Genomic DNA, 25,055 nt, shown 5'->3' with positions numbered 1-25,055 from the left:
GCCGAGCGGGGTGCGGCCAGGGGGCGGGGCCGGGATTCGGGGCGGGCCCGCGGGGATAGGCTGGGGGCGGGGCTGACGCGGTAGTGAGCGCTGAGGGAGCGGGGGCTAGGGGCGGGGCCTAGGGGAGCAGGGCCTATCGGGGCAGGCCTGAGGGGCGGGGCTCCTGGCGGGGCGGGGCCCGCGGGGATAGGCTGGGGCGGGGCTGACGCGGAAGTGAGCGCTGAGAGGGCAGGGCCGAGGTGACAGGGGCGGGGCCTAGGGGAGCAGGGCCTATCAGGGCGGGCCTGGGGGCGTTGCTCCGAGCGGGAGGCGGGCCTGCGGAGCTGGGGTCCTAGTCTGGGTCGGACCGCGCCGCGTGGGGCTATCTGGCGAGGAAGACGGCGCCCGCCTCGCCCGCCCACGCGGTCTCCCCACATCCACGCGAGGTTCGGCACCTGCGCGTCCCGGAGCGCGTCTGCGCAGACGGGCTTCTCCTACGGTCCCCGGTCCCGCCTGTGACTCCCGGTGGTGCAGGGCGACTCGGGGCCAGGCCGGCGCCCCCGGAAAGGAAGAGGGCGACGGCAACGGCCCTGGGCTGGCGGGCCCCCTGACCGCAGCTCCCCCGGCGCCCCGCTCCGTCCTCACCGCAAACCGGGGCTGATGCCTCACCAGCGTCCGCCAGGGCCAGGCTGCTGCCGCCACGCCCGTGGGCGGGTGGCCCTACCGGGCCCCTCCCGGCAGTTCTCCTCCCCTCCCGGCAGTGGTCCCACCCGCAGCCCAGCCGCTGGGCATCGGCTCTGCGGAGGGGCAGCCCGCCAAGCCCACCGCCTGGGCTTGTGGCCTGGAGCTGTGACCTCCTGGTTCATAGGGCAATGACGCTCCAGCCTGGAGACACACTATTCAAGGCAATGATACTTTTAAAAATATATATATTATTGATTTTTTTACAGAGAGGAAGGGAGAAGGATAGAGAGTTAGAAACATCAATGAGAGAGAAACATTGATCAGCTGCCTCCTGCACACCTCCTACTGGGGATGTGCCTGCAACCAAGGTACATGCCCTGGACCTGAATCGAATCTGGGACCCTTCAGTCCCAAGGCCAAAGGTCTATCCACTGAGCCACACCGGTTAGGGAGCAATGATACTTTTTAACCTAATTTTGTCTTGTCTCTTTTACCCTGGTTTTGCGATATCATTTTCCAGGGAGCAAAGAGAAAGCATCTAGTCCCTGTGGCACAGGAGGCAGGGGAGCAAACCGGGTGGCTGTTCACAGACACATCACCTCCGCTGTCAGGTCTGGAGAGGACTTTGTCAGCTCCTTCCACCGCCAGCTGGAGAGTTTCGGGGGCGTTCCCGTGCAGGGACATCTAAGATGCCCCCTCTGATCCCGGCCTGGTCACCCGCCTGTTTATCTGGCCAACCAGCACTTCCTGTGAGGCCGCAGCCCCTGACCCTCGCCCGGCAGCCAGTCTGACTGCCCGCGGTTAGCTGCCCTGGGTGTTCCAGGCGCTGTTCCCGCCAGGGTGTCTGGCGCTGACCTCGCTATCCGAGAAGGGACTGCAAGTGACACAGAGGACACACCCAGCTAACCCGGCCACTGTTCCCTCAGCTCCACTCCCCTCAGTCCCAGAGGCACCCGCCTCCCCAGCACCACCCCAGCAAGGGAAGGTGTGCCGGGGCGGGGAGGGGCGGGTGGGTGAGATCGTGGAGACCTCAGGGGCACAGATCTGTTTGGCGACTTTTACAAAAAGAGGTGGCCCTTCGGGAGTCCACGTCACCGTGCGGCCTGCTGTGTCCCTGGGGTGCCCGGGGCCACCCCGTCTTTGGGCACCTGCCTCTGTGTGTGTCCGGGGTGGGAGGTGGGGGAGGACCAAGTCCCTAGAGGCCAGCTGCCCGCCTGGTCCCCGCCTGCGTTCCTCCACCGCGGAAGCAGCAGCACAGCCTCTGTGTCCCAGAACTTCCCCGAGCCCGGCTGCTGGCACGGCTCAGGGATGACCTATGAACCAGGAAGTCATAGTTCGATTCCCAGTCAGGGGACAGGCCCAGGTTGTTAGATGTTTCTAGCACTCTCTCCCTCCATTCTTCTCTGAAGTCAATATATAAGGCCGGGTGCATGAATCCGTGCATGGGTGGGGTCCTGCCAGCCTGGCCAGTGGGAGGGGACATGGACGGTTGGCTGGCCTGCCTGCTGGTCGAACTCCTGGTCGAGGGGACAATTTGCATATTAGCCTTTTATTATATAGGCTATACACTGAGTGGCCAGATTATTATTATGCATTCAGAGATTATAATAATCTGGCCACTCAGAGTGTGTGTGTGTGTGTGTATGTATGTGTGTGTGTATGTGTATATATATATATATATATATATATAGAGAGAGAGAGAGAGAGAGAGAGAGAGAGAGCGAATAAAATAAAATGTGTTACTTAAAAAAAAAAAAGCCGAAACCGGTTTGGATCCGCGGTAGAGCGTTGGTCTGCAACTGAAGGGTCCCAGGTTCAATTCTGGTCAAGGGCATGTACATTGGTTGCGGGTACATCCCCAGTAGGAGGTGTGCAAGAGGCAGCTGGTCGATATTTCTCTCTCATTGACGTTTCTAGCTCTCTATCTCCCTTCCTCTCTGTAAGAAAAATCAATAAAATATACTTTAAAAATAAAATAAAATGTGTTCCCAGGATATGTTCCCAGCAGATGTGGTAAGGTGACAGAGAGAGGCAACTGCCTTTGAAGGAACAACTTACCACTTAGACATCCCAGGAGAAGGGATAACTGGGCCATGCAGGGCCACACAGGGAAGCCCCAGTGTGGGCCTGGAGGCAGACTCAGGAGCCTGGTCTGAATGGGGCGCTCACAGGAGGCAGGGGGCCCGGGGTCCTGTCTGATTGGGGCGCTCACAGGAGGGTCTGATTGGGGCGCTCACAGGAGGGAGGGGGCCCGGGGTCCTGTCTGATTGGGGCGCTCACAGGAGGCAGGGGGCCCGGGGTCCTGGTCTGATTGGGGCGCTCACAGGAGGCAGGGGGCCCAGGGTCCTGGTCTGATTGGGGCGCTCACAGGAGGGAGGGGGCCCGGGGTCCTGTCTGATTGGGGCGCTCACAGGAGGGAGAGGGTGAGTTCAGGGTGGCATTGTGGGGACAGACTCAGCGCCGGGCGCAGGGAGGGCAGGCCCTCCTGTCGAGGACCTGGCGTGGTGTCTGAGGTGCGACGGTGAACTGGTGGGCGCGGGCTCTGGATGGACTGACTTGTAATCAGAGGCGTCCACGGGGGCGGCTTAGCCGGCTCCAGGGACTGGAAGCCATGGGGTTGGGGCAGTCTGTCCAGAACCAAGGCCCCAGGAGTCGGGAATACAGAGCACAAGCAGATACAGTAAACAGAATCCGGCGGGGGGAGGAGGGATCGTTTTTGCCTGTCTGGAGAGGCAAGCCAGGCTCTGCTTAAGAGAGAAGACAATGGGTGTTTTGTTGAAGAGAAGAAAGAAGGGGGAAACCTGGTGCTGCCGTGGACGGGCCCTGCCTGGCTCCCTCCCCTCCTTTCAGCCAGAGAGAAGCGACCTCGCCTTCCCAGGAGCAGGGGGATAATGCCCAGCCCCCCCCCCCCCCCCCCGTGGCCCGCCTCCTGTGCCAGGCCTGTGGGCACCAGCGTCCCCCTTTATGACAATCATTTCCGTGCGGCTGTCTTACCTTACTGATGAAGACAGACCCTGGGTCCGCGTTTCAGAACCATCTTCAAATCTCTCTTTTAAAAAACTTAAAAAAAATATGTCTTTAATGATTTCAGAGAGGGAGGAGAGAGAGAGAGAAAGAGAGAGAGAGGGTGGGGGGAGAGAGAAACATCAATGACGAGAATTGTTGTGGAGCAAATGCCAGTCAACAACCACTGGAGTCCAGTCCAAATTAAAATTTAGGGAGCCTTTATTTTATTTTATTTTTAAATATATGTTATTGATTTTTTTACAGAGAGGAAGAGAGAGATAGAGAGTTAGAAACATCGATGAGAGAGAAACATTGACCAGCTGCCTCTTGCACACCCCCTACTGGGGATGTGCCTGCAACCGAGGTACATGCCCTTGACCAGAATTGAACCCAGAACCTTTCAGTCCGCAGGCCGACACTCTATCCACTGAGCCAAACCAGTTCCGGCGAGGGACCACTTTTAAGCACATTTACCACATCCTGTTTTGGCAGAACAAGTAACCCAAGACAAAACAGTTTTTCCCAAATAATGTCGGGGCCATGCTGTTGACGACCACGTTGTTCACAGGGTTATCCTGTTCTCCAGAAAGCTGACAGTGTTCTGTCTTGCAAGGCTACTTTGTGAAGTGCAAGGGGAGGGGGCCTGAGACCGTATCTCAAGGCCTGGCCTGGTGTCAGCACGGACAACTCCGTCTGGGGCCTGGTCCACGGCCTCTCCAGAAGCATGCTCAAAAATACCCCCTCGCAGAAACCGGTTTGGCTCTGTGGATAGAGCGTCGGCCTGTGGACTGAAAGGCCCCAGGTTCGATTCCGGTCAAAGGCATGTACCTTGGTTGCGGGCACATCCCCGGTATGGGGCGTGCAGGGGGCAGCTGGTCGATGTTTCTCTCTCAGCGATGTTTCTAACTCTATCCCTCTCCTTTCCTCTCTGTAAAAAATCAATAAAACATATTTAAAAAAAAAATGTCCCCTCTCCAACAAGAAGCATCGATTGGATGCCTCCTGCACCCCCAACACTGGGGATCGAGCCCGCAACCCAGGCCTGTGCCCTGACTGGGAATTGAACTGTGACCTCCTGGTTCATAGGTCGATGCTCAACCCCTGAGCCACACGGGCCAGGCCAAACCTCCTCTCTGAGGTCTGGCCTCTGCGCACCCAGTGTCCCTCTGCCTCCCCTCGCCAGGATGGCATTAGCGTCCACGCCGATAATCCGAGATCATCTCCCGGGTGAGAGCCTTAGCTTAATCACGCCTGCAAAGTCCCCTCACCGGAGCCACACGCCCAGGCCTGGGGCCGGGCCCCGCTCGGTCACCCCTCACGCTTCCATGTCACTGCCACAGGACCTGATTCCCTGGGCCTGTGGTCAGCCCCACCCAACACCCTTGCACGGCCTCCCAAGCCATTCGGGGAGACTTCCTCTCGCCCGCCTGTCCCCAGGCCTGTTCGCCGTCTCCCCGAGGGCACCCTGCGCGGCTCCTTCACGGCCAATGTTCTTGGAGTTTGTGTCTCTGAAATATCTATTGGACCTCCTTCCTCCTCCTCCTCCTCCTCCTCTTCCTTCTTTTTAGAGAACTTCTGCGAGTTTATTTGGGCCATAGACCTTCTTTTGTTTTTGTTTTTTTAATCCTCACCCCAGGATATTTTCCCGTTGATTTGTAGAGAGAATGGAAGAGAGAGGGAAAGACAGAGAGAAACATCCCCATGGGACTCTCCCCCTCGAAGGTAGGGTCACCCCGCTGTCCACTAGAAATGTCACCTGAGCCGAAACCGGTGTGGCTCAGTGGATAGAGCGTCGGCCTGCAGACTGAAGGGTCCCGGGTTCGATTCCAGTCAAGGGCATGTACCTTGGTTGTGGGCACATCCCCAGTAGGGGTTGTGCAAGAGGCAGCTGGTCGATGATTCTCTCTCATCGATGTTTCTAACTCTCTATCCCTCTCTCTTCCTCTCTGATAAAAAAATCAATAAAAATATATATTTTTAAAAAAAGATAAGAAATGTCACCCGAGCCGAGCCCGCACGGCTCAGCAGCTGAGCATCCACCTACGGACCAGGTCAGAGTTCGATTCCCCCGACCGTCCCCCGGCCCCGCCCCGGAGCCCCGCCGCCGCCGCCTCCGCACAGTCCCCCCCCCCCCCCCCCCGCTCCCCCGGCCCCGCCCCGGAGCCCCGCCCGCCCCGTCCGCCCCCCGATGGCGTCTGGGGCGCGCGACCCGGAGGCGGAACCGCCCTGCGGCGCACACTCCGCTCGGAGCGCGGAGCCCGGAGCCCCGCTGCCCCCGCCCCGCCCGCCATGCGCACCCCCGCCGCGCGCCCCCCGCGCCCCGGGCCGAGGCCGCTGGCGCCGCTGGCCGCCCTCCTGGCCGCCCTGCTGGCCGCGCTGCCCGCCGCTCCGGCCGAGGCCCCGGTCCTGGTGCGCGTGGACGCGGCCCGCGTGCTGGGGCCGCTCCGGCCCTTCTGGCGGAGCACGGGCTTCTGGTGAGCGCGGGGGCAAGAGGGGCCGGGGCGGGGTCCGGGGGTGCGGGGGGCCGGGGGCGGGGGGGCGGGGAGCCCGGGCGCGGGGGGCCGGGGGCTCGGGGGACCGGGGGCTCGGGGGGCCTGCGCCTCTCCCGCCGGGCGCCCCTCCCACCTGGGCCCCGGGCCTCTGGGCCCCCTTGTGGCGTGTGGAGAGACCCGGGCTTCTGCGCCCGCGGCACACAGGAGGCGCTGCCAAGCAGGGAAGGGGGTCCAAGCGGCCACTCTCTCCTCCGAGCCCACCCGCGCCCCCGGGGGAGCTTGGGTGCCGGAAGGGCGTTCTCGCTGAGGGAGGAGAGTGGTGGAGGACTGGGCCAGGCTGATGGCGGAGGCGGGGTGGGGGGCAGCCCGGCCCTGGAAGGGCCTTGTCTCCGGACACTGCCCTCTGCCACCCGAGCCCTCCCAGGGGCAGCCCCGGGCGATAGGGCACCCCTGCCTGGCACCTGTCCTCACTCTGGGCCCCTGACCCCCTCTGCCAGGCCAAGGGCAGCATCATCCGCTCCTGGGCACTTCCCAGCCGCCCGCCGGAGCATGTCCCGGGCAGGCAGGCCCGGCCGGGGCTGTGTCCCTGCGGGGGTGGGTGAGGCTGGCCTGTGCACCCTCCCGGAGACTGACGCTCCCGCCCTGTCTGCCCCCAGCCCCCCGCTGCCGCACAGCCGCGCGGACCTGTTCGACCTCAGCTGGGACCAGCAGCTCAACCTGGCCTACGTGGGCGCAGTGCCGCATGGCGGCATCGAGCAGGTGCGGACGCACTGGCTGCTGGAGCTGGTCACGGCCAGGTGGGTGCGGGGCGGCCGGCCGGGTGGGCGGGCGGCTGGCGGGGCCCGCTCTGCGGAGACAGGGCTGCTCTGCGGAGACAGGGCCGAGGCTGTGCCTGGGGGGCGGGGCCATGCGGCCGTTTCGGGGGTGCCGAGCAGTGTCCTGTGGGATGGGGAGGGGAGACCTCTGGGCTCACGGGGCTGTGGGTGCTGGGCCGTCAGCACGGGCGCTCCGGCTTCCCTGCCTCCGGTCGCCTGGCGCTCAGGGTGGCTGGGTCCCGCCGCCCTGGCTCTGTGGCTGGACCGCTCTGGCAGGATTCGCTCTCAGATCCTGTGCCCGGTTTTTTATTTTTATTTTTATCGATTTCAGAAAGGAAGGGAAAGAGAGGGAGAGAGAGAAATATCAGTGATGAGAGGGAACCATTGACTGGCTGCCTCCTGCATGCCCCTGAGGACCGAGCCCAAATCCAGGCATGTGCCCTTGACCGGAATCAAATCTGGGACCTTTCAGTCCACAGGCCGGCGCTCTATCCGCTGAGCCACACAGGCTAGGCATGTGCTGGGTGTTTGTGAGTCGGCTGTTCAGGGAGGTGGTGCCCGCGGGCCACCTGAGGTTGCGCTGGTCACACCATGGCCTTGGCCCTGAGGGACACTCGGGGGCCCGGCCGGGAGTGAGGGACACTCGGGGGCCCGGCCGGGAGTGAGGGACACGCGGGGGCCCGGCCGGGAGTGAGGGACACGCGGGGGCCCGGCCGGGAGTGAGGACATGCGGGGGCCCGGCCGGGAGTGAGGACACGCGGGTGCCTGGCTGGGAGTGAGGACACGCGGGGGCCCGGTGGGAGTGAGGGACACGCGGGGGCCCGGCCGGGAGTGAGGGACACGCGGGGGCCCGGCGGGAATGAGGACACGCGGGGGCCCGGCCGGGAGTGAGGGACACGCGGGTGAGGGACACGCGGGGGCCCGGCCGGGAGTGAGGGACACGCGGGGGCCCGGCCGGGTGTGAGGACACGCGGGAGGGGGTGCTGGGGGAGCTTCCAGAGACACAGACCCGCCGGCCTGGCCAGAGCGGCCCGCTCTCCCCGGGGGAGGGCTGCGGGGGCCCAGGGCTTGGGTCCTGTTGGCACCGTGCAGGGCACTGGCTGTCTCGGGTCCTCGTTCAAATGAGACAGTCACTCGAGTGCAGACTGGCCCCCGTGACGGCCAGCACAGAGTCGGCTCCGCATGGAGGTGGCTCTTTCAGAGGAGGACATGGTGCCCGTGCCTGGAGGAGTCGGTCTGGGGGTCCGGGGGCGAGGCATCGGCGTGGGCACCGCCAGGCGGGGTCCGGGCAGCGCGCGGCCTGGGCTAGGCGCGGAGTCGGCGGGCGCGCGCTCCGGGTGCCGGGCTCGGGCGGCCTGCACGGCCTCGTGCACGCTGTGCGGCAGCTGCGCCTCGTCCCCCGCGCCCTCCGGGCCGCCCCCCAGGATGCCCCCTCTGCGCAGGGCGTCCCGCACGGGGGGCTGCAGCCGGCCAGCAGCAGGGCGATGCCCAGCGCCCCGTAATCTCGGCGCAGGCCGCGCAGCCCCCCGTGCTGCGTCCAGGATGACCACCGTGTGGAAGCCTGCCGCCGGCGGGGGCACCAGCGCGGCCGAGCTGCCCGCCGGGCCCCGGGCCCCCTCCAGGACGGCCCGGCCTCCGGGCCCCGCCCCGCCCGCCCGGCAGCCTCGCGCCCGGCGTCCAGCCCCGTGAGGCGGGACAGGGACCGCAGGAAGAAGTCCGCGTTGGTGTGGCAGAGCGGGCCCGCGAAGCGGAACACCCGCACGCCGGGCGCGGGCACCAGCCCCTCGAACTCGGCCGCGTCCTCGTAGGAGCAGGAGCCGGGGATGCGGGCCAGCAGGGCGGCACGCGGGCGCTGGGTGCGGCCGGCCAGGCTGAGCAGCGCGAGGAGCAGGCCCGCCAGCAGCCGCCCTCGGTGCTGACCAGCACGCAGGCGGCCGCCGTGGCCCGGCTGAGCCGCCACAGCCGGGCACGTCCCGGGCCTTGCGCAGCGCCCCCCGCAGGCTGGCCACGATAACGCAGGCCAGGACGCAGCGCTGCAGGTCCCGGAACAGCGGGGCCAGCGCCGGCAGCACCACGGCCGCCGGCGGCCTCCTTCGCCAGCTCTTGGCCAGCGCGGCGCTGCTGGCGAAGCAGTGGAAGAAGGCGGGCAGCAGGCTGCAGCAGCCCACGGCCAGCAGCTCCCGGTCGGCGCGCACCGCGTAGCCGTGGCCGCGGGCGAACGTCTCCGCCGGCGAGACGGGGAAGGCGGCGCCCACGAGGGCCAGCGCCACGCGCCGCACCAGCGCCGGGCCGGCGCCCGGGGGGCCGCGGAGCCGGGGGGGGGGGGGGTCGCCGGCCACGCGGGAGCCGAAGCGGGCGTGGAGCCGCCGAAGTGGGACGCCAGCGTGGCCGCCACGAGGACCAGCAGCCCCGTGGGCAGGGCGCCCGCAGGCGGCGCCGGCAGCGGTCCGAGCGCTCCCGCCCGCCAGCAGCACGGCCAGGCACACGCCGCTGTCAGCGCGTCACACGGTGGCCCGCCCGGCGCTCCGCAGCAGGCTCAGCCACATGCGCACCACCAGGCCCGGCCCCTGGTGCCGGGGCAGCCGCACGCCCAGCAGGTGCCTCAGCTGGGACGTGAGGATGGCCACCGAGGCCCCCACGGTGAAGCCGTCGAGCAGCGGCTGCGAGAGGTAGGCGGACAGGAAGCCCAGCCGCAGCACGCCCAGGAGGACCTGCGGGCAGAGGTGGAGGTGGTGGCCGTCCATTGTGACCCCAATGGCCCCCCCCCCCCCCCGCCTCACAAGTGGCACCGCCCCCTCCCGAGACCCAGAGACAACGGAGGGGGCCTTGGGGTTGCGGTGGACACGCCAGGACAGGAGAGGGTGGGATGGGGAGGCCCAGGAAGGCAGGCAGCCCCCGGGGTCCCACTGGGGGGCAGGACTGTGTGGGCCAGTCACACTCCGGCTCCCTACCCCTGCTCAGGCCGCTCCCTGGGCCCCGGGCACCATCCCAGGCCTCCTCTGCCTGTGCCTTGCTCAGTCCTGTTCCTGTGGTCAAAGCCCCCATCCTTCGAGGCACCGTCCCTGTGCTGCCCCGAGCCTGGGCCTCCGGGGGCACGGCGAGAACCCAGAGGACCCCCCCCGCCCGGCAGGGCCCCGCGCCGGCTCCGCACCTGGCAGGTGCCGGTCATCAGCGAGAGGGCGGTGGCCACGCGGATGGCATGGCAGTCGCGCCCGCAGTCCAGCGGCTGGAGGCGTTGTTCGCGGGCGCGGGGCCGTCCTGGGCGGGGTCGAAGCCGGCCGGCAGGAGCTCCCGGTCCACCACCTGGCCCACCATGAGGCAGAGCAGGCTGAAGATGCCCACGGAGACGTGGCGGGAGGTGCCCGTGAGGAAGTAGATGAGGTTGGCGAAGAAGGACGTGTAGAGTCTGTAGACGGGCTGCAGCCCGGCCAGCAGCGCGTAGGCGATGGCCTGCGGCACCAGGATGAGGCCGATGACCAGCGGGCGGGACGGGGGGCAGCCAGCGCGTGGCCGGGAACAGGTCCCCCAGCAGAGCCCGCGCCCCCGCACGCACGCACGGCTCCGCCGCAGCCTGGCCCTCAGCGTCCCGCGCGGGCTCGGTCCTCGGGCCACGCGCTCAGGCCCGGGCTGGGGCTGGGGTGGGGGCTCCGGGGCCGAGCAGCCGGCCAGCGCCGTCAATGGGGCCCTTGTGCCGCCGCGCCCCGGCCAGGTGCGGAGGCTGCTCCGGGCACCCCAAACCCGCGTCCGACTGCCCAGCAGGATGGAGGGCCCTGCGGGGGGGGCGGCCAGGTCCGCCTGTGAGCCCGGCCTCTGCGGGGGGGGTGTGTGTGTGTGTGTGAGCCCGGCCTCTGCGGGGGGTGTGTGTGTGTGTGTGTGTGTGTGTGTGAGTGTGTGTGTGTGTGTGTGTGAGCCCGGCCTCTGCGGGGTGTGAGTGTGTGTGTGTGTGTGTGTGAGCCCGGCCTCTGCGGGGTGTGTGTGTGTGTGTGTGTGTGTGTGAGCCCGGCCTCTGCGGGGGGTGTGTGTGTGTGTGTGTGAGAGAGCCTGGCCTCTGCGGGGTGTGTGTGTGTGTGTGTGTGTGTGTGTGTGAGCCCGGCCTCTGCGGGGTGTGTGTGTGAGTGTGTGTGTGTGTGTGTGAGAGAGAGCCTGGCCTCTGCGGGGTGTGTGTGTGTGTGTGAGTGTATGTGTGTGAGTGTGTGTGTGTGTGTGTGTGTGAGCCCGGCCTCTGCGGGTGTGTGTGTGTGTGTGAGTGTATGTGTGTGAGTGTGTGTGTGTGTGTGTGTGTGTGAGCCCGGCCTCTGCGGGGTGTGTGTGTGTGTGTGTGAGAGAGCCTGGCCTCTGCGGGGTGTGTGTGTGTCTGTGAGTGTATGTGTGTGAGTGTGTGTGTGTGTGTGTGTGTGTGAGCCCGGCCTCTGCGGGGGGTGTGTGTGTGTGTGTGAGCCCGGCCTCTGCGGGGTGTGTGTGTGTGTGTGTGTGTGTGAGCCCGGCCTCTGCGGGGGGTGTGTGTGTGTGTGAGAGAGCCTGGCCTCTGCGGGGTGTGTGTGTGTGTGTGTGTGTGTGAGCCCGGCCTCTGCGGGGTGTGTGTGTGAGTGTGTGTGTGTGTGTGTGTGAGAGAGCCTGGCCTCTGCGGGGTGTGTGTGTGTGTGTGAGTGTATGTGTGTGAGTGTGTGTGTGTGTGTGTGTGTGAGCCCGGCCTCTGCGGGTGTGTGTGTGTGTGTGAGTGTATGTGTGTGAGTGTGTGTGTGTGTGTGTGTGTGTGTGAGCCCGGCCTCTGCGGGGTGTGTGTGTGTGTGTGTGAGAGAGCCTGGCCTCTGCGGGGTGTGTGTGTGTCTGTGAGTGTATGTGTGTGAGTGTGTGTGTGTGTGTGTGTGTGAGCCCGGCCTCTGCGGGGTGTGTGTGTGTGTGTGTGTGTGTGTGTGTGAGCCCGGCCTCTGCGGGGTGTGTGTGTGTGTGTGTGTGAGAGAGCCTGGCCTCTGCGGGGTGTGTGTGTGTGTGTGTGTGAGAGAGCCTGGCCTCTGCGGGGTGTGTGTGTGTGTGTGTGTGTGTGAGCCCGGCCTCTGCGGGGTGTGTGTGTGAGTGTGTGTGTGTGTGTGTGTGAGAGAGCCTGGCCTCTGCGGGGTGTGTGTGTGTGAGTGTATGTGTGTGAGTGTGTGTGTGTGTGTGTGTGTGTGTGTGTGAGCCCGGCCTCTGCGGGTGTGTGTGTGTGTGTGAGTGTATGTGTGTGAGTGTGTGTGTGTGTGTGTGTGTGAGCCCGGCCTCTGCGGGGTGTGTGTGTGTGTGTGTGAGAGAGCCTGGCCTCTGCGGGGTGTGTGTGTGTGTGTGAGTGTATGTGTGTGAGTGTGTGTGTGTGTGTGTGAGCCCGGCCTCTGCGGGGTGTGTGTGTGTGTGTGTGTGTGTGTGAGCCCGGCCTCTGCGGGGTGTGTGTGTGTGTGTGTGTGAGCCCGGCCTCTGCGGGGTGTGTGTGTGTGTGAGTGTATGTGTGTGAGTGTGTGTGTGTGTGTGTGTGTGTGTGAGCCCGGCCTCTGCGGGGTGTGTGTGTGTGTGAGTGTATGTGTGTGAGTGTGTGTGTGTGTGTGTGTGTGAGCCCGGCCTCTGCGGGGTGTGTGTGTGTGTGTGTGTGAGAGAGCCTGGCCTCTGCGGGGTGTGTGTGTGTGTGTGTGTGAGTGTATGTGTGTGAGTGTGTGTGTGTGTGTGTGTGTGAGCCCGGCCTCTGCGGGGTGTGTGTGTGTGTGTGTGTGTGTGTGTGAGCCCGGCCTCTGCGGGGTGTGTGTGTGTGTGTGTGTGTGTGAGAGAGCCTGGCCTCTGCGGGGTGTGTGTGTGTGTGTGAGTGTATGTGTGTGAGTGTGTGTGTGTGTGTGTGTGTGTGAGCCCGGCCTCTGCGGGGTGTGTGTGTGTGTGAGTGTATGTGTGTGAGTGTGTGTGTGTGTGTGTGTGTGAGCCCGGCCTCTGCGGGGTGTGTGTGTGTGTGTGTGTGAGCCCGGCCTCTGCGGGTGTGTGTGTGTGTGTGTGTGAGAGAGAGAGCCTGGCCTCTGCGGGGGGTGTGTGTGTGTGTGAGTGTATGTGTGTGAGTGTGTGTGTGTGTGTGTGTGTGAGCCCGGCCTCTGCGGGGGGTGTGTGTGTGTGTGTGTGTGTGTGTGAGAGAGAGCCTGGCCTCTGCGGGGTGTGTGTGTGTGAGTGTATGTGTGTGAGTGTGTGTGTGTGTGTGTGTGTGTGAGCCCGGCCTCTGCGGGGTGTGTGTGTGTGTGAGTGTATGTGTGTGAGTGTGTGTGTGTGTGTGTGTGTGTGAGCCCGGCCTCTGCGGGGTGTGTGTGTGTGTGTGTGAGCCCGGCCTCTGCGGGTGTGTGTGTGTGTGTGTGTGTGAGAGAGAGCCTGGCCTCTGCGGGGTGTGTGTGTGTGTGTGAGTGTATGTGTGTGAGTGTGTGTGTGTGTGTGTGTGTGAGCCCGGCCTCTGCGGGGTGTGTGTGTGTGTGTGTGTGTGTGTGTGTGAGAGAGAGCCTGGCCTCTGCGGGGGGTGTGTGTGTGTGTGAGTGTATGTGTGTGAGTGTGTGTGTGTGTGTGTGTGTGTGTGAGCCCGGCCTCTGCGGGTGTGTGTGTGTGTGTGTGTGTGTGTGAGAGAGCCTGGCCTCTGCGGGGTGTGTGTGTGTGTGTGTGTGTGAGCCCGGCCTCTGCGGGTGTGTGTGTGTGTGTGACTGTGTGTGTGTGTGTGTGTGTGTGTGTGAGAGAGCCTGGCCTCTGTGGGTATGTGTGTGAGTGTGTGTGTGTGTGTGTGTGTGTGAGCCCGGCCTCTGCGGGGTGTGTGTGTGTGTGTGTGTGTGTGTGAGCCCGGCCTCTGCGGGTGTGTGTGTGTGTGTGACTGTGTGTGTGTGTGTGTGTGTGTGTGTGAGAGAGCCTGGCCTCTGTGGGTATGTGTGTGTGTGTGTGTGTGTGTGTGTGCCCGGCCACTGCAGGGTGTGTGTGTGTGAGTGTGTGTGTGCCCGGCCGCTGCGGGGTGTGTATGTGTGCGTGTGTGTGTGTGAGTGTGTGTGTGTGTGTGTGCCCGGCCGCTGCAGGGTGTGTGTGTGTGTGTGTGAGTGTGAGTCCTGAGATGGGCAGTGGTTTACCTCACCGCTCAGCCCCCCGCTGAGACTACAGCACCCGTTCCCTCCCAGCAGAGCGGGGGCACTGACCGTGGCCCCAAGGACTGCCCCGGGTTCTTGCCCCCCCCTCGCCTTGGGGTTTCCAGCCCTGGGGCAGGTGCACTGGCTGCCGGGCTGGCCGGCCTGCAGACACTCCGCTCATCCAGGTGACAGGCTGAGGCTGGGCACCCTGTGCCCGGGGGCACCCCACTGGCCGGCCGAGCAGGGCCGGGCCCAGCGCTGTGGGCGGGTGTGCGGGGACCTGAGCCTTCTCTTCGCACTTGGTCACCTGGTTTGCACCTGCCTCCCTGCCCCGCCCCCACCACACATCTGTGGGACTTTGGACCCACCTGCGCCTGCACTTAATTTTTACCCAGTGCTGGTTAAGTTTTCTTTTATGCTCCCGCTGTGACCTTCGGGTGGGAGGGAGGTGGTGAGGGGAGGGGTGTATCCTCGCTGTGCGCACGCCTGTCCTTCCGGGCTCACGCCTGTCCTTCCAGGCTCACACCTGACCTGTGCACACGCCTGTCATTCTGTGCACACGCCTGTCCTTCTGGGCTCACGCCTGTCCTTCTGGGCTCATGCCTGTCCTGTGCGCACACCTGACCTGTGCACACGCCTGTCCTTCCGGGCTCACGCCTGTCCTTCCGGGCTCACACCTGTCCTGTGCGCACACCTGACCTGTGCACACGCCTGTCCTTCTGGGCTCACGCCTGTCCTGTGCGCACACCTGACCTGTGCACATGCCTGTCCTTCTGGGCTCACGCCTGTCCTTCCGGGCTCACACCTGTCCTGTGCGCACACCTGTCCATCTGGGCTCATGCCTGTCCTGTGTGCACACCTGACCTGTGCACACGCCTGTCCTTCTGTGTTCACGCCTGTCCTGCTGGGCTCACGCCTGTCCTGCTGGGCTCACGCCTGTCCTTCTGTGCTCACGCCTGTCCTTCTGTGCGCACGCCTGTCCTGCTGGGCCCAGAGTGGGAAGTGGCCCCTGCACAGAGGGGCCAGCGAGGGGCAGCGGGGAGGAGCAGGAGGCTGTGCGTGTGGCTGGGCTTTGCAGGTCAGGCCCAGCTCTGCCTGATGGGGTGCCGTGAGGGGTGGGGAGAGAGGACCTGGGAGCACCCCTGCCTGCCTCTGCCACCGCACCCCTGCCTCTGCCACTGCACCCCTGCCTACATCTGCCACCGCACCCCTGCCTGCCTCTGCCACCGCACCCCTGCCTGCCTCTGTCACCGCACCCCTGCCAGCCACACTGCTCAAGCCGAAATGAGGGCTGTGCTAGACACTCCCCACCCCCCAGCTCCCCTGGGTCTGTCATGTGCTAGTCACTCCCTCTCCCTTTCAGCCCTCCCTCCTCCCACTCCGCCCACACGCTCAGCCCTCCGGCCCGAATGCCACACCTGCCCCCGAGGACCGTCTTCTGGCTCCAGTTAGCGCCAGGGACCCTTTCAAACATGACTGAGGCAGAGGCACCACTGAGGCCATGGAAGAAACATGCTTGTCATGGGTGGGGGTGGAGGGAGGGGGGGAGGGTTTTAGGGCCCTGAGACTGTAGGATGGGGAGAGGGGTCATTCGACATCTTTCCAAACCCACAGGGTGCCATCACCAAGGGTGACCCAGGCACACCGAGGGCTCCCATTGGCCGGCACAGTGCCCCGCTCTGGGCAGAGGCCCATCCCCGTGGCTGTTAAAAAAAAAAAAAAAAAAGAGCCTGGACCGGTTTGGCTCAATGGATAGAGCGTCGGCTTGGGGACTGAAGGGTCCCGGATTTGACTCCGGTAAAAGGTATGTACCTGGGTTGCAGGTTCGATCCTGGCCCTGGTTGGTGCATGCAGGAGGCAACCAATCGACGTCTCTCTCATATCAGTGTTTCTCTCTGTCTTTCCCTCTCTCTTCCACTCTCTTTAAAGATCGATGGGAAAATGTGCTCAGGTGAGGATTAACAACAACAAAAAACAAGCAACAAAAAAGTCATGGCACTGCTCTCCCTGTGTCTCTGATGGGGCCCCCCTTTTCCTCCTGTCAGGGTCCCTCCTCACTGCGGCCGCCGGCCCCGTGTGACCTCATCTCTCACACCCACAGCCCGGTTCTGCCTCAGGACGGCACCCGCTGTCCCCCTGTCCCCTGTGCACTCCGATTGCCGATCCCGTCACGGGGGGTCCTGCCTGGAAGGCCCACTCCCGCCTGCCCCTGGCTCCTGTCACACCCCCTCCCAGCAGTCCGATTTGTTTAATTGCCTGGAGATGCCCGTTTTCTCTCCGAACAGGAGCCCTGAGGGCAGTGGGCCTTTGGGATGTGTGCAGGGAAGGGGGGCTGCCTTCCCTGTTCCTGTCTGCCCAGTTTGCCCCTGGAGTGTGGGAGAGGAGCCAGGGCGCTGGCCTCCAGGGGGCAGAAGAGAACAGGTCCCGTTGACCATTGTCCCCCAGCCCCTGGTCCAGGCCAGCTGTCTGCAGGATGCTGATTCTCCCTGCTCCAGCCTGTCTGCCTGCGTGCACCTGAGCCCCTGGCTGCTCAGAGCCCCGGACGGCTTTGGGTTGGGGGTTCCAGGACAGGCATTAATGTAGAGCACGCCTGGGAAGGCACGAGTGTTTCTCTAATTGTCGGCTGAAGCCAGCGGCATTGGCAGAGCCGCATCCTGGAAACACCTTGCCAGGTGGCAGAGGCCGGTGTGTTGTCAGTCTGACCTTCAGCCCAGGTGCCTGGGAGTGGGTTTCATTATCTAAATCCAGGCAAGCCTACCCCCCCCCTCCCCGGAAGTCACGATTGCAAAGAACCCACAAGAATGCACATAATCTCCATTGTCTGGGCTTTAGTAAAACCTCCTGGTATTTTTCTGAATAAATGAACGCGCTGTATCAGCTCTGGGTCTCTGTCTCTCCATCAGAGGACACTGTCCCACGCGGCCCCAGCTTTTCCCTTCCATCTCCGTGTCTGTCTCTTTCCTTTTCTCAATCCCCAGCAGCCCTGCTCAGGAGCCGGACCGCTCTCTAGCTGTGCTGGATGCGGAAAAGAGAGAACTATTTACAGTAGTCCTTACCAGGCCGTGAGGCATAGCTTCCGTAGCTGGTGTTTTTCCAAGGGGAGGGGCCTGGAGCTGAATCCCCTGTCCACCCTTGGACTCTCCCTGTGTCTGGCCTGGGTTCCAGCCCGGCTTGCCTCGTCCTGCCTGACATCCGTGTCCTTCTGCAGGAGGTCGACTGGGCAGGGCCTGAGCTACAACTTCACGCTCCTGGATGGGTTCCTGGACCTGCTCTGGGAGAACCAGCTCCGCCCGGGTGAGTGGCTGGCCCGGCCTCTGCCCCCGGGCGCTCTCCCTGGCCTGGCCCCTCTGTCCTGGCTGGTCACCCCCCCAGGGCTGGCCTTGGCACGACATGGTGGGCCATCCTGGGGAGCGTGGGGCTGTGTGGGAGGCGGGCAGCCGCACAGGCGGCCTCCTGGGTTGCAGGCTTCGAGCTGATGGGCAGCCCCTCTGGACACTTCACCGACTTCGAAGACAAGCAGCAGGTGTTCGAGTGGAAGGAACTGGTCTCCCTCCTGGCCAGGAGGTACATCGGTGGGTGAGGAAGCGGGGACCGGGGGGAGGGGAGGGGGTCCTGGGCTGGCTGTGCTCATGCACCTCTGCAGCCTCCTCCCAATCTGTCATGAACTTTTATTTTTTTATTTTTAAATATATATATTTTATGGATTTTTACAGAGAGGAAGGGAGAGGGATAGAGAGTTAGAAACATCGATGAGAGAGATCGATCAGCAGTCTCCTGCACACACACCCCCGCCCCCCCCCGCTGGGGTTGTGCCCACAACTGAAGTACATGCCCTTGATCGGAATCGAACCTGGAACCCTTCAGTCCACAGGCCAGCACTCTATCCACTGAGCGAAACCGGTTTTGGCTCTGTCGTGAACTTTTAAGAACTATATATTTTTATTGATTTCAGAGAGGAAAGGAGAGAGAGAGGGAAACATCAATGATGAGAGAGAGTCGTGGGTCAGCTGCCTCCTGCACGCCCCACTCTGGGGATTGAGCCTGTAACCCGGGCCTGTGCTCGGACAAGGAATTGAACTGTGACCTCCTGGTTCATAGGCTGATGCTCCACCACTGAGCCATACCGGCCAGAGGGGCGGGAGGTCAGGGTGGTGGGCGGGGCAGACTCGCAGGCGACAGACAGCCCCCCACCCACACCCCCCACCCGGGGCAGTCCTGCTCCAGGGGAGGGGCCCACACGCCACCCCACGGACACTCTGCAGACAGGTACGGCCTGGAGCAGGTGTCCAAGTGGAACTTCGAAACGTGGAATGAGCCGGACCACAAGGACTTCGATAATGTGTCCATGACTTTGCAAGGTGGGCGGTGCCTCCGGTAGGGGTGTGTGAGTGTGTGTGTGGGGGCGGGGCTCCGGGCTGTAGGCTGAAGGGACGGGGCCTCTGGGACCTGCGTAAGGGGCGGGGCTCTGGAGGAGGGGGCTGGGCCTCCGGGACCTCTGTGTGGAAGGGCGGGGCCTCTGGATCTGTGGGGGCGGGGCTCCGGGTGGAGGGGCGGCTCCAGGCGGGGCGGGGCCTCCGGACCTCTGTGGGTGAAGGGGCGGGGCTCCGGGACCTGTGTGTGTGTGTGTGTGTGTGTGTGTAGGGGCCGGGGCCCCAGGACTGCATGCTGGGGGCGGGGCCTCCGGGCCTATGGGGGCGGGGCTCCGGGCTGAGGACACGCCCCCGGGCCTCGCCTCCAGGCTTCTTCAACTACTACGACGCCTGCTCGGAGGGGCTGCGGGCAGCCAGCCCGGCGCTGCGCCTGGGCGGCCCCGGGGACGCCTTCCGGCCGCGCCCGCGCTCCCCGCTGAGCTGGGGGCTGCTGGAGCACTGCCAGCACGGCGCCAACTTCTTCACCGGCGAGCACGGCGTGCGGCTGGACTTCATCGCGCTGCACCGCAAGGTACGGGGCGGGCCTGCGCCGCGGGGCCTCCGGGGCGGACGCCGGTCCGGTGGACGCCGCCGGCCGTGCTGAGACCCGGCTGCCACGCAGGGCGCGGGCAGCTCCATCTACATCCTGGAGCAGGAGAGGGAGGTGGTGCAGCAGATACAGCGGCTGTTCCCGGGGTTCGCCGACACCCCCATCTACAACGACGAGGCCGACCCGCTGGTGGGCTGGGCGCTGCCGCAGGCGTGGCGGGCGGACGTGACCTACGCGGCGCTGGTCGTGAAGGTGGGCGGCGGGCGGGCCCCTCCGCGGCGGGGGCGGGGGGGCCCAGGTCCCGGTGCCCGGTCCCAGCCCCCGGTCCCAGCGCCTGGTGCCAGGTCCCAGCCGCCCGGTGTCAGCGCCCGGTGCCCGGTGTCAGCGCCCGGTGCCCGGTCCCGCCGCCAGGTCCCAGCGCCCGTTGCGCGGTCCCAGCCCCCGGTCCCAGCGCCCGGTGCCGGTGCCCGGTCCCAGCCCCCGGTCCCGGTGCCAGCGCCCGGTGCCCGGTCCCAGCCCCCGGTCGGTGCCGCAGGTGGTCGCGCAGCACCAGGACCTGCCGCTGGCCCCCGGCGCCGCCCGCCTCGCGCTGCTGAGCAACGACAACGCCTTCCTGAGCTTCCACCCGCACCCCTTCACGCAGCGCACGCTCACCGCGCGCTTCCAGGTCAACAACACGCGCCCGCCGCACGTGCAGCTGCTGCGCAAGCCGGTGCTCACGGCCATGGCGCTGCTGGCGCTGCTGGGTGAGCCCGGTGCGGTCCGCCCGTCCGCCCGTCCGCCCGGCGGGGCCGCTGCGGGGCGGGCGCGCGCCCGGGCTGGCGGGACTCATTCCAGCCCAGAGGCGGGAGCCGGGGATGTTCCTGCGGGTGGGCCAGAGGCTGCGGTGTGTCTGGGACCCCAGGCGGGGCCCGGCGCGGGGAGAGGGTGCGGGGCCCCGGTGGAGGGAGAGGGTGCGGGGGGGGGGGGGGGAAGGGGAGGCCCGGCGGCGGGGAGAGGGTGCGGGGGCCCCGGTGGAGGGAGAGGGTGCGGGGCCTGGCGCGGGGAGAGGGTGGTGACAGCTCCCGCCCGCAGATGGGGAGCAGCTGCGGGCGCAGGTGTCGCGGGCCGGGGCGGTGCTGGACGCCAACCACACGGTGGGCGCCCTGGCCAGTGTGCACCGCCCCCCCGGGCCCGCCGACGCCTGGCGCGCCGCCCTGCTGGTCTTCGCGAGCGACGACACCCGCGCTCACGCCAACCGCAGCGCCGCCGTGACTGTGACCCTGCGCGGGGTGCCCCCGGGCCCGGGTGAGTGTGGCCCCGGGGGGCGGGGTCCGGGAGGCGGGGGGTGGGACCCGGGGGTTGGGGCGGGGCCCGGGGGCGGGAGCGGGTCCGGGAGGCGGGGGGCGGGGCCCGGGCGGCGGGGGCGGGGCCCGGGGGTTGGGGTCCGGGAGGCGGGGACGGGGCCCGGGAGGCAGGGGGCCGGGGCCCGGGCGGCGGGGGCGGGGTCCGGGAGGCGGGGGGCGGGGCCCGGGCGGCGGGGGCGGGGCCCGGGCGGCGGGGGCGGGGCCCGGGGGTTGGGGTCCGGGAGGCGGGGACGGGGCCCGGGAGGCAGGGGGGCGGGGTCCGGGCGGCGGGGGCGGGGCCCGGGGGTTGGGGCGGGGCCCGGGGGGCGGGGTCCGGGGGCGGGAGCGGGGCCCGGGCGGCGGGGGCGGGGCCCGGGCGGCGGGGGCGGGGTCCGGGCGGCGGGGGCGGGGTCCGGGAGGCGGGCCCATTGTCCTCTCCGGCTCCGGCCCGCAGGGCTCGTGTACGTGACTTTCTACCTGGACAACCGGTGCTGCAGCCCGGACGCCGAGTGGCAGCGCCTGGGTCGGCCGGTCTTCCCGTCCCCGGAGCAGTTCCGGCGCCTGCGTGCGGCCGAGGTGGGCGGCGGCGGGGCGGGGGCGGGGGCGGTGCGGGGCGCCCTCCGCCCCGGTCCTGAGCGCCCCCGCTCCGCCCGCAGGACCCCGTGGCCACCGCGCCGCGCCCGTTCCCCGCCGGCGGCCGCCTGACCCTGCGCCGCGCGCTGCCGCTGCCCGCGCTGCTGCTGGTGCACGTGTGCGCGCGGCCCGCCGAGCCGCCGGGCCAGGCAAGGGGCCCGCCTCTTCTCCCTCCCCCGGCCCCCGGCCCCGTCCTCCCTCCCCCTGTCCCCCATCCCCCGTCCCCCTCCTCCCCCGTCCCCCTCCAACTCCCCTCTCCCCTCCCTCCCCCCGTCCCCCGTCCCCGCCCTCCCTCCCCCTGTCCCCCATCCCCGTCCCCGCCCTCCCTTCCCCTGTCCCCCATCCCCCGTCCCCCCTCCTGCTCCCCTCTCCCCTCCCTCCCCGTCCCCCGTCCCCGTCCCCGCCCTCCCTTCCCCTGTCCCCCATCCCCCGTCCCCCCTCCTGCTCCCCTCTCCCCTACCTCCCCCGTCCCCGTCCTCCCTCCCCCTGTCCCCCATCCCCCGTCCCCCTCCTCCTCCCCCGTCCCCCTCCAACTCCCCTCTCCCCTCCCTCCCCGTCCCCCGTCCCCGCCCTCCCTCCCCCTGTCGCCCATCCCCCGTCCCCGCCCTCCCTCCCTCTATCCCCCATCTTCGCCCTCCCTCCCCATGTCCCCCCTCCCCCATCCCCACCCTCCCTCCCCCTGTCCCCCCTCCCCTGTCCCCCCTCCCCAACCCCGCCCACCGCCCTCCTGCCCTTCATGCCGCCCCCCTCTCCCCCTGCAGGTGACGCGGCTGCGGACGCTGCCCTTGACCCGCGGGCAGCTGCTCCTGGTCTGGTCGGATGAGCGCATGGCCTCCAAGTGAGTGTGGGCGCACCTGCCCCCCACCCTCCCCTCCACCCCCCTGTCCCCCAGCGCCTGCGCCGCCCACATGGTCACCCCACTGTAGGCTTCACCACGCCGAGGTCCTTGGCACCCTCCCCAGGGTGCCTGTCCCTCCCAGCGGGCAGTGCCCAGGGCCTGGGAGGAGCCAGGGGGCTGGGGGCCTGGGCTCTGGAGGGCCCTGCACCCCACCACCCGGACCCCAGCCCTGTCCTCCTGCCCCCAGGTGCCTGTGGACATACGAGGTCCAGTTCGCCCCGGACGGCCAGGCGTTTGCACCCGTCCGCCGGAAGCCGTCCACCTTTAACCTCTTCGTGTTCAGCCCAGGTGAGGCCCCGCCCGCCATGCCCATGGGGGGCCGGGGCCTGGCCAAGCCTGCGGGCAGGGGGCACCAGGAGTTGGATGTGGGTTCAGGGGTCCCTGCTCCAGAACACGCGTGTACCTTTGTGTCCCCAGACACGGCTGTGGTCTCCGGCTCCTACCGGGTCCGAGCGGTGGACTACTGGGCCCGGCCCGGCCCCTTCTCGGACCCAGTGCGGTACTGGGAGGCCTTTGCCCCCTGAGGGCCCTGCTGTCCTGTGCCTTTCGCCCGTGCTGACCGGCAGGCTGGACCCGCAGCAGTTGCCGTGGTCGTCAGGTCTGGTCACCCCTCCCGCCCGTCACTCACCCCCTCGAAGTGCCTTCCACACCTGGCCTCGGAGCGGACCTCTGGGACACGGCTGGAGAAGTCTCCCTTCTCCCCTGCCACTCAGGACCCCCCCCCCCCCCCTAGGGCGCCAGGCGGGGGAGCAGGCGGAGGCCCAGGCACTGCTCTTCAGTGCTCCCTGCCCAGCCCGGGTCTCTGGCGGCACCAGGGACAGCAGGCCCCACTCCCCTCCCACCCTCTGCCCCAAGGGGGGACCCACTTCCCGAGGCCCAGCTGGGCTCTCCCTGCACCTGCCAGGTGGGGGCAGGCTGGGCGCCAGGCTGCCTGGCACAAATTGTGGCCGCCCGGGGGCTGTGCCCGCTCCCACGGGCACCCTGGTTCCCCGCTGTCTGGGCCCAGAGGGAGACGGACGGTGTGCTCAGGTGGAGGCAGTTTGGGGACACCCAGAGAGCTGCGGGCAGGGGCAGGGTGGCCACGGCGTGCAGAACCCCAGCCCCCAGCCCCAGCCCCCCCGCTCCCGCTCCCGCAGACGGAACGGGGAGGGAGCACTGGCTGCAGACCAGAGGGTGTGGAGAGCTTGCGGGGGCAGGAGCTCGCTGTGGGCCTGGGGTCCCTCCGGGTGGAGTGCAGGGTGTGGAGGCCCGATCCCACTCCTGCCCGCGCCCTCTGGGCTGCCCTGAGCGCAGACTGGGAGGGGCCGGGTCTGGAAGGGCAGGTGGAAGACAAGGCCCCGTCCACCGCAGACGGCCCACCCAGTGTCTGTGAAAAGCTCAGCAGGGCCGCGTGGCTCGTGGTTGAGTGTCGACCTGTGAACCGGGAGACGGCAGTTTGGTTCCCGGTCAGAGCACATGCCTGGGCTATAGGCTCCGTCCCCAGTGTGGGGCGTGCAGGAGGCAGCCGATCCATGCCTCTCTCACCAGTGTTTCTCTCTCCCTCTCATCCTCTCTGGTAGCAATAAAAATATGTTTCTAAGAAAAGAATCGTCGTCGTGGGCCACCAACTCCTTGTCGCGGGGGGGAGGGGGGGGGGACACCAGTGTGGTCACGTGTCCGTCTGAACCCCAAAGCCACGCCGGCTCCCCATGCCCTTTCCCCGGGTGGATGCCTGAGGGCTCGGGGCCGGGGGGCTGTGTCTCTGTGGGACACCGTTGCCCACCGACCACTGTGACCCATAACAAAGCCCCGTCTGAGTCAGCTCCGGCGGCCATAACAGAACACTCCCGGAGCCCTCGCTGGTGTGGCCCAGTGGATAGAGCATCGGCCTGTGGACTGAAGGGTCCCAGGTTCGATTCCAACCTAGGGTGTATGCCTGGGTTTCAGGCTCCATCCCCAGTAGGGGGCATGCAGGAGGCAGCTGATCGATGATTCTCTCATCGTTGGTGTTTCTCCCTCTCTGAAATCAATAAAAATATATTAACACACACACACACACACACACACACTGCCGACCGGGCGGCGCAGACACAGAAATGGGTCTCCTCGCTCCCAGAGGCAGGAAGCCGAGACCCTCGTGTGGGCTGACCGGCTCCTCGGACTCTGCCATCCCCGTGGCCGGCTGTGCGCTGCTGACCTCCACGTATGAGGACGCGTCATGCAGTGGGGCCTGCTCAAGATACTGCCATCACCTTCCGAAGCGCCATCTCTGAACAGGACGGCTCCTGGGGTGCTGGGGCAGACCTTCAGCATAGGAACTTGGGGGACACAGTTCAGCTTGCAGGTCCTGACTGTGTCCCCCGGTGTCAGGACCCACACCCCAAGGGCAGAGCAGAGCCTCTCGCCTGCTGGGCCAGGGGCCACCTCAGCTTCCCGCTCACCGGGAGGGGAGGGGATGGGGTTCCCTGGCGGGCCACGTCCTTCCTCAGACAGCAGGGCCTGCAAACGCAGAGCGCAGACCCCGCGGGGCAGGGAGGGGAGCTGGGCGGCCCTCCCTCTCTCTCCTCCCCAGCCCGGAGCGCTCTGGCTTCTGTCAAAACAGCAGCGCACCTCCGAGACTTTCCCTCTGCCTGGGTTCCGGGCCCAGCAGCTGAAGGGAGGTGGCTGTGGCTGGAGGGCAGTCATCTGCCCTGTCCCTCTGTCCCCAGGGGAAAGCCACCGTGTCCACCGGGACTGGCTCCTGTGTCGCCCGGTGGCCACCAGGCTGCTGTGCTGGTCTGGTCTTGGCCGGGCGGGGCTGGGCGTGGCGCTGTGCTGAGGTGGGGGCCCCTGTGCATGGCTCACACAGCCTCTGCCCCGCGGCCATGACCGCTGGCGCCTGGGCCCCATGATGAGAGTCCCAGAGGGAGGCTCTCGGGATCAATGAGGCATTCCCATGGGGCACCCCAGACTGTCTCACCCAGACCTCCTCACCCCACACCTCTCGTCTTGGGCTTTGAGTCTGGTCAGCTGGTCGACCTCCCGGCTGATGTGCACGAGAGAGCCACACGGGGCCCGTGGGCATCAGCTGGGAGGTCGACCAGTTGACCAGACTCAAGTGCCACCAGACTCAAGTGTTGGTTCCCCCTCAGATGCGGTGCGTGCTCGCCGCCATGGCCCCGTCCGCGCGGTTCCCTCCTCTCCGTGCCGCC

General features: G+C 66.6%; 2 protein-coding genes across 4 annotated transcripts; one reads left to right on the top strand and one right to left on the bottom strand.

Annotated features, from left to right (window-relative positions):
• The first annotated feature begins 5,893 nt into the window (after positions 1 to 5,893).
• Positions 5,894 to 23,457, top strand: IDUA (alpha-L-iduronidase). Of its 3 annotated transcripts, XM_084878300.1 has the most exons (14): positions 5,897 to 6,143; positions 6,818 to 6,958; positions 17,279 to 17,364; positions 17,535 to 17,642; positions 18,333 to 18,428; positions 18,809 to 19,011; positions 19,102 to 19,281; positions 19,565 to 19,775; positions 20,104 to 20,316; positions 20,809 to 20,930; positions 21,011 to 21,136; positions 21,749 to 21,825; positions 22,073 to 22,173; positions 22,303 to 23,457. In XM_084878300.1, the coding sequence occupies exons 1-14, from the start codon at positions 5,959 to 5,961 to the stop codon at positions 22,407 to 22,409; spliced, it is 1,956 nt and encodes a 651-aa protein (XP_084734426.1). In that variant the 5' UTR covers positions 5,897 to 5,958; the 3' UTR covers positions 22,410 to 23,457. The 3 variants fall into 3 exon arrangements, with proteins under 3 accessions (XP_084734425.1, XP_084734424.1, XP_084734426.1); XM_084878299.1 differs by lacking the exon at positions 21,011 to 21,136 and having other exon boundaries at positions 5,894 to 6,143; positions 17,535 to 17,634; positions 18,337 to 18,428; XM_084878298.1 differs by lacking the exon at positions 21,011 to 21,136 and having other exon boundaries at positions 5,896 to 6,143.
• SLC26A1 (solute carrier family 26 member 1) lies at positions 8,107 to 14,620 on the bottom strand (the record flags this gene model as incomplete). Its single annotated transcript, XM_084865939.1, is given in 16 exon segments — positions 8,107 to 8,436; positions 8,442 to 8,504; positions 8,506 to 8,604; positions 8,607 to 8,878; positions 8,881 to 8,940; positions 8,943 to 9,341; positions 9,344 to 9,394; positions 9,397 to 9,438; positions 9,441 to 9,464; positions 9,467 to 9,483; positions 9,485 to 9,687; positions 10,128 to 10,196; positions 10,199 to 10,457; positions 10,459 to 10,532; positions 10,535 to 10,746; positions 14,602 to 14,620. Coding segments are annotated over 16 exon segments (2,193 nt in total).
• Positions 23,458 to 25,055: the final 1,598 nt, after the last annotated feature.

This window comes from Pipistrellus hanaki, assembly GCF_964339955.1.
Source record: "Pipistrellus hanaki genome assembly, chromosome: 1".
NCBI classification, from domain to species: Eukaryota; Metazoa; Chordata; class Mammalia; order Chiroptera; family Vespertilionidae; genus Pipistrellus; species Pipistrellus hanaki.
This window is presented reverse-complemented; position numbering and strand designations above follow the sequence as displayed.

What these genes read in the sequence shown, in the direction of transcription:
- IDUA (XM_084878300.1), top strand. Translation starts at nt 5,959, where the DNA reads ATGCGCACCCCCGCCGCGCGCCCCCCGCGCCCCGGGCCGAGGCCGCTG. An exon ending in CCTGGCCAGGAGGTACATCG is followed by an intron (nt 17,643 to 18,332) that starts GTGGGTGAGGAA and finishes GACACTCTGCAG; the next exon opens with ACAGGTACGGCCTGGAGCAG. An exon ending in CGGGGTGCCCCCGGGCCCGG is followed by an intron (nt 20,317 to 20,808) that starts GTGAGTGTGGCC and finishes TCCGGCCCGCAG; the next exon opens with GGCTCGTGTACGTGACTTTC.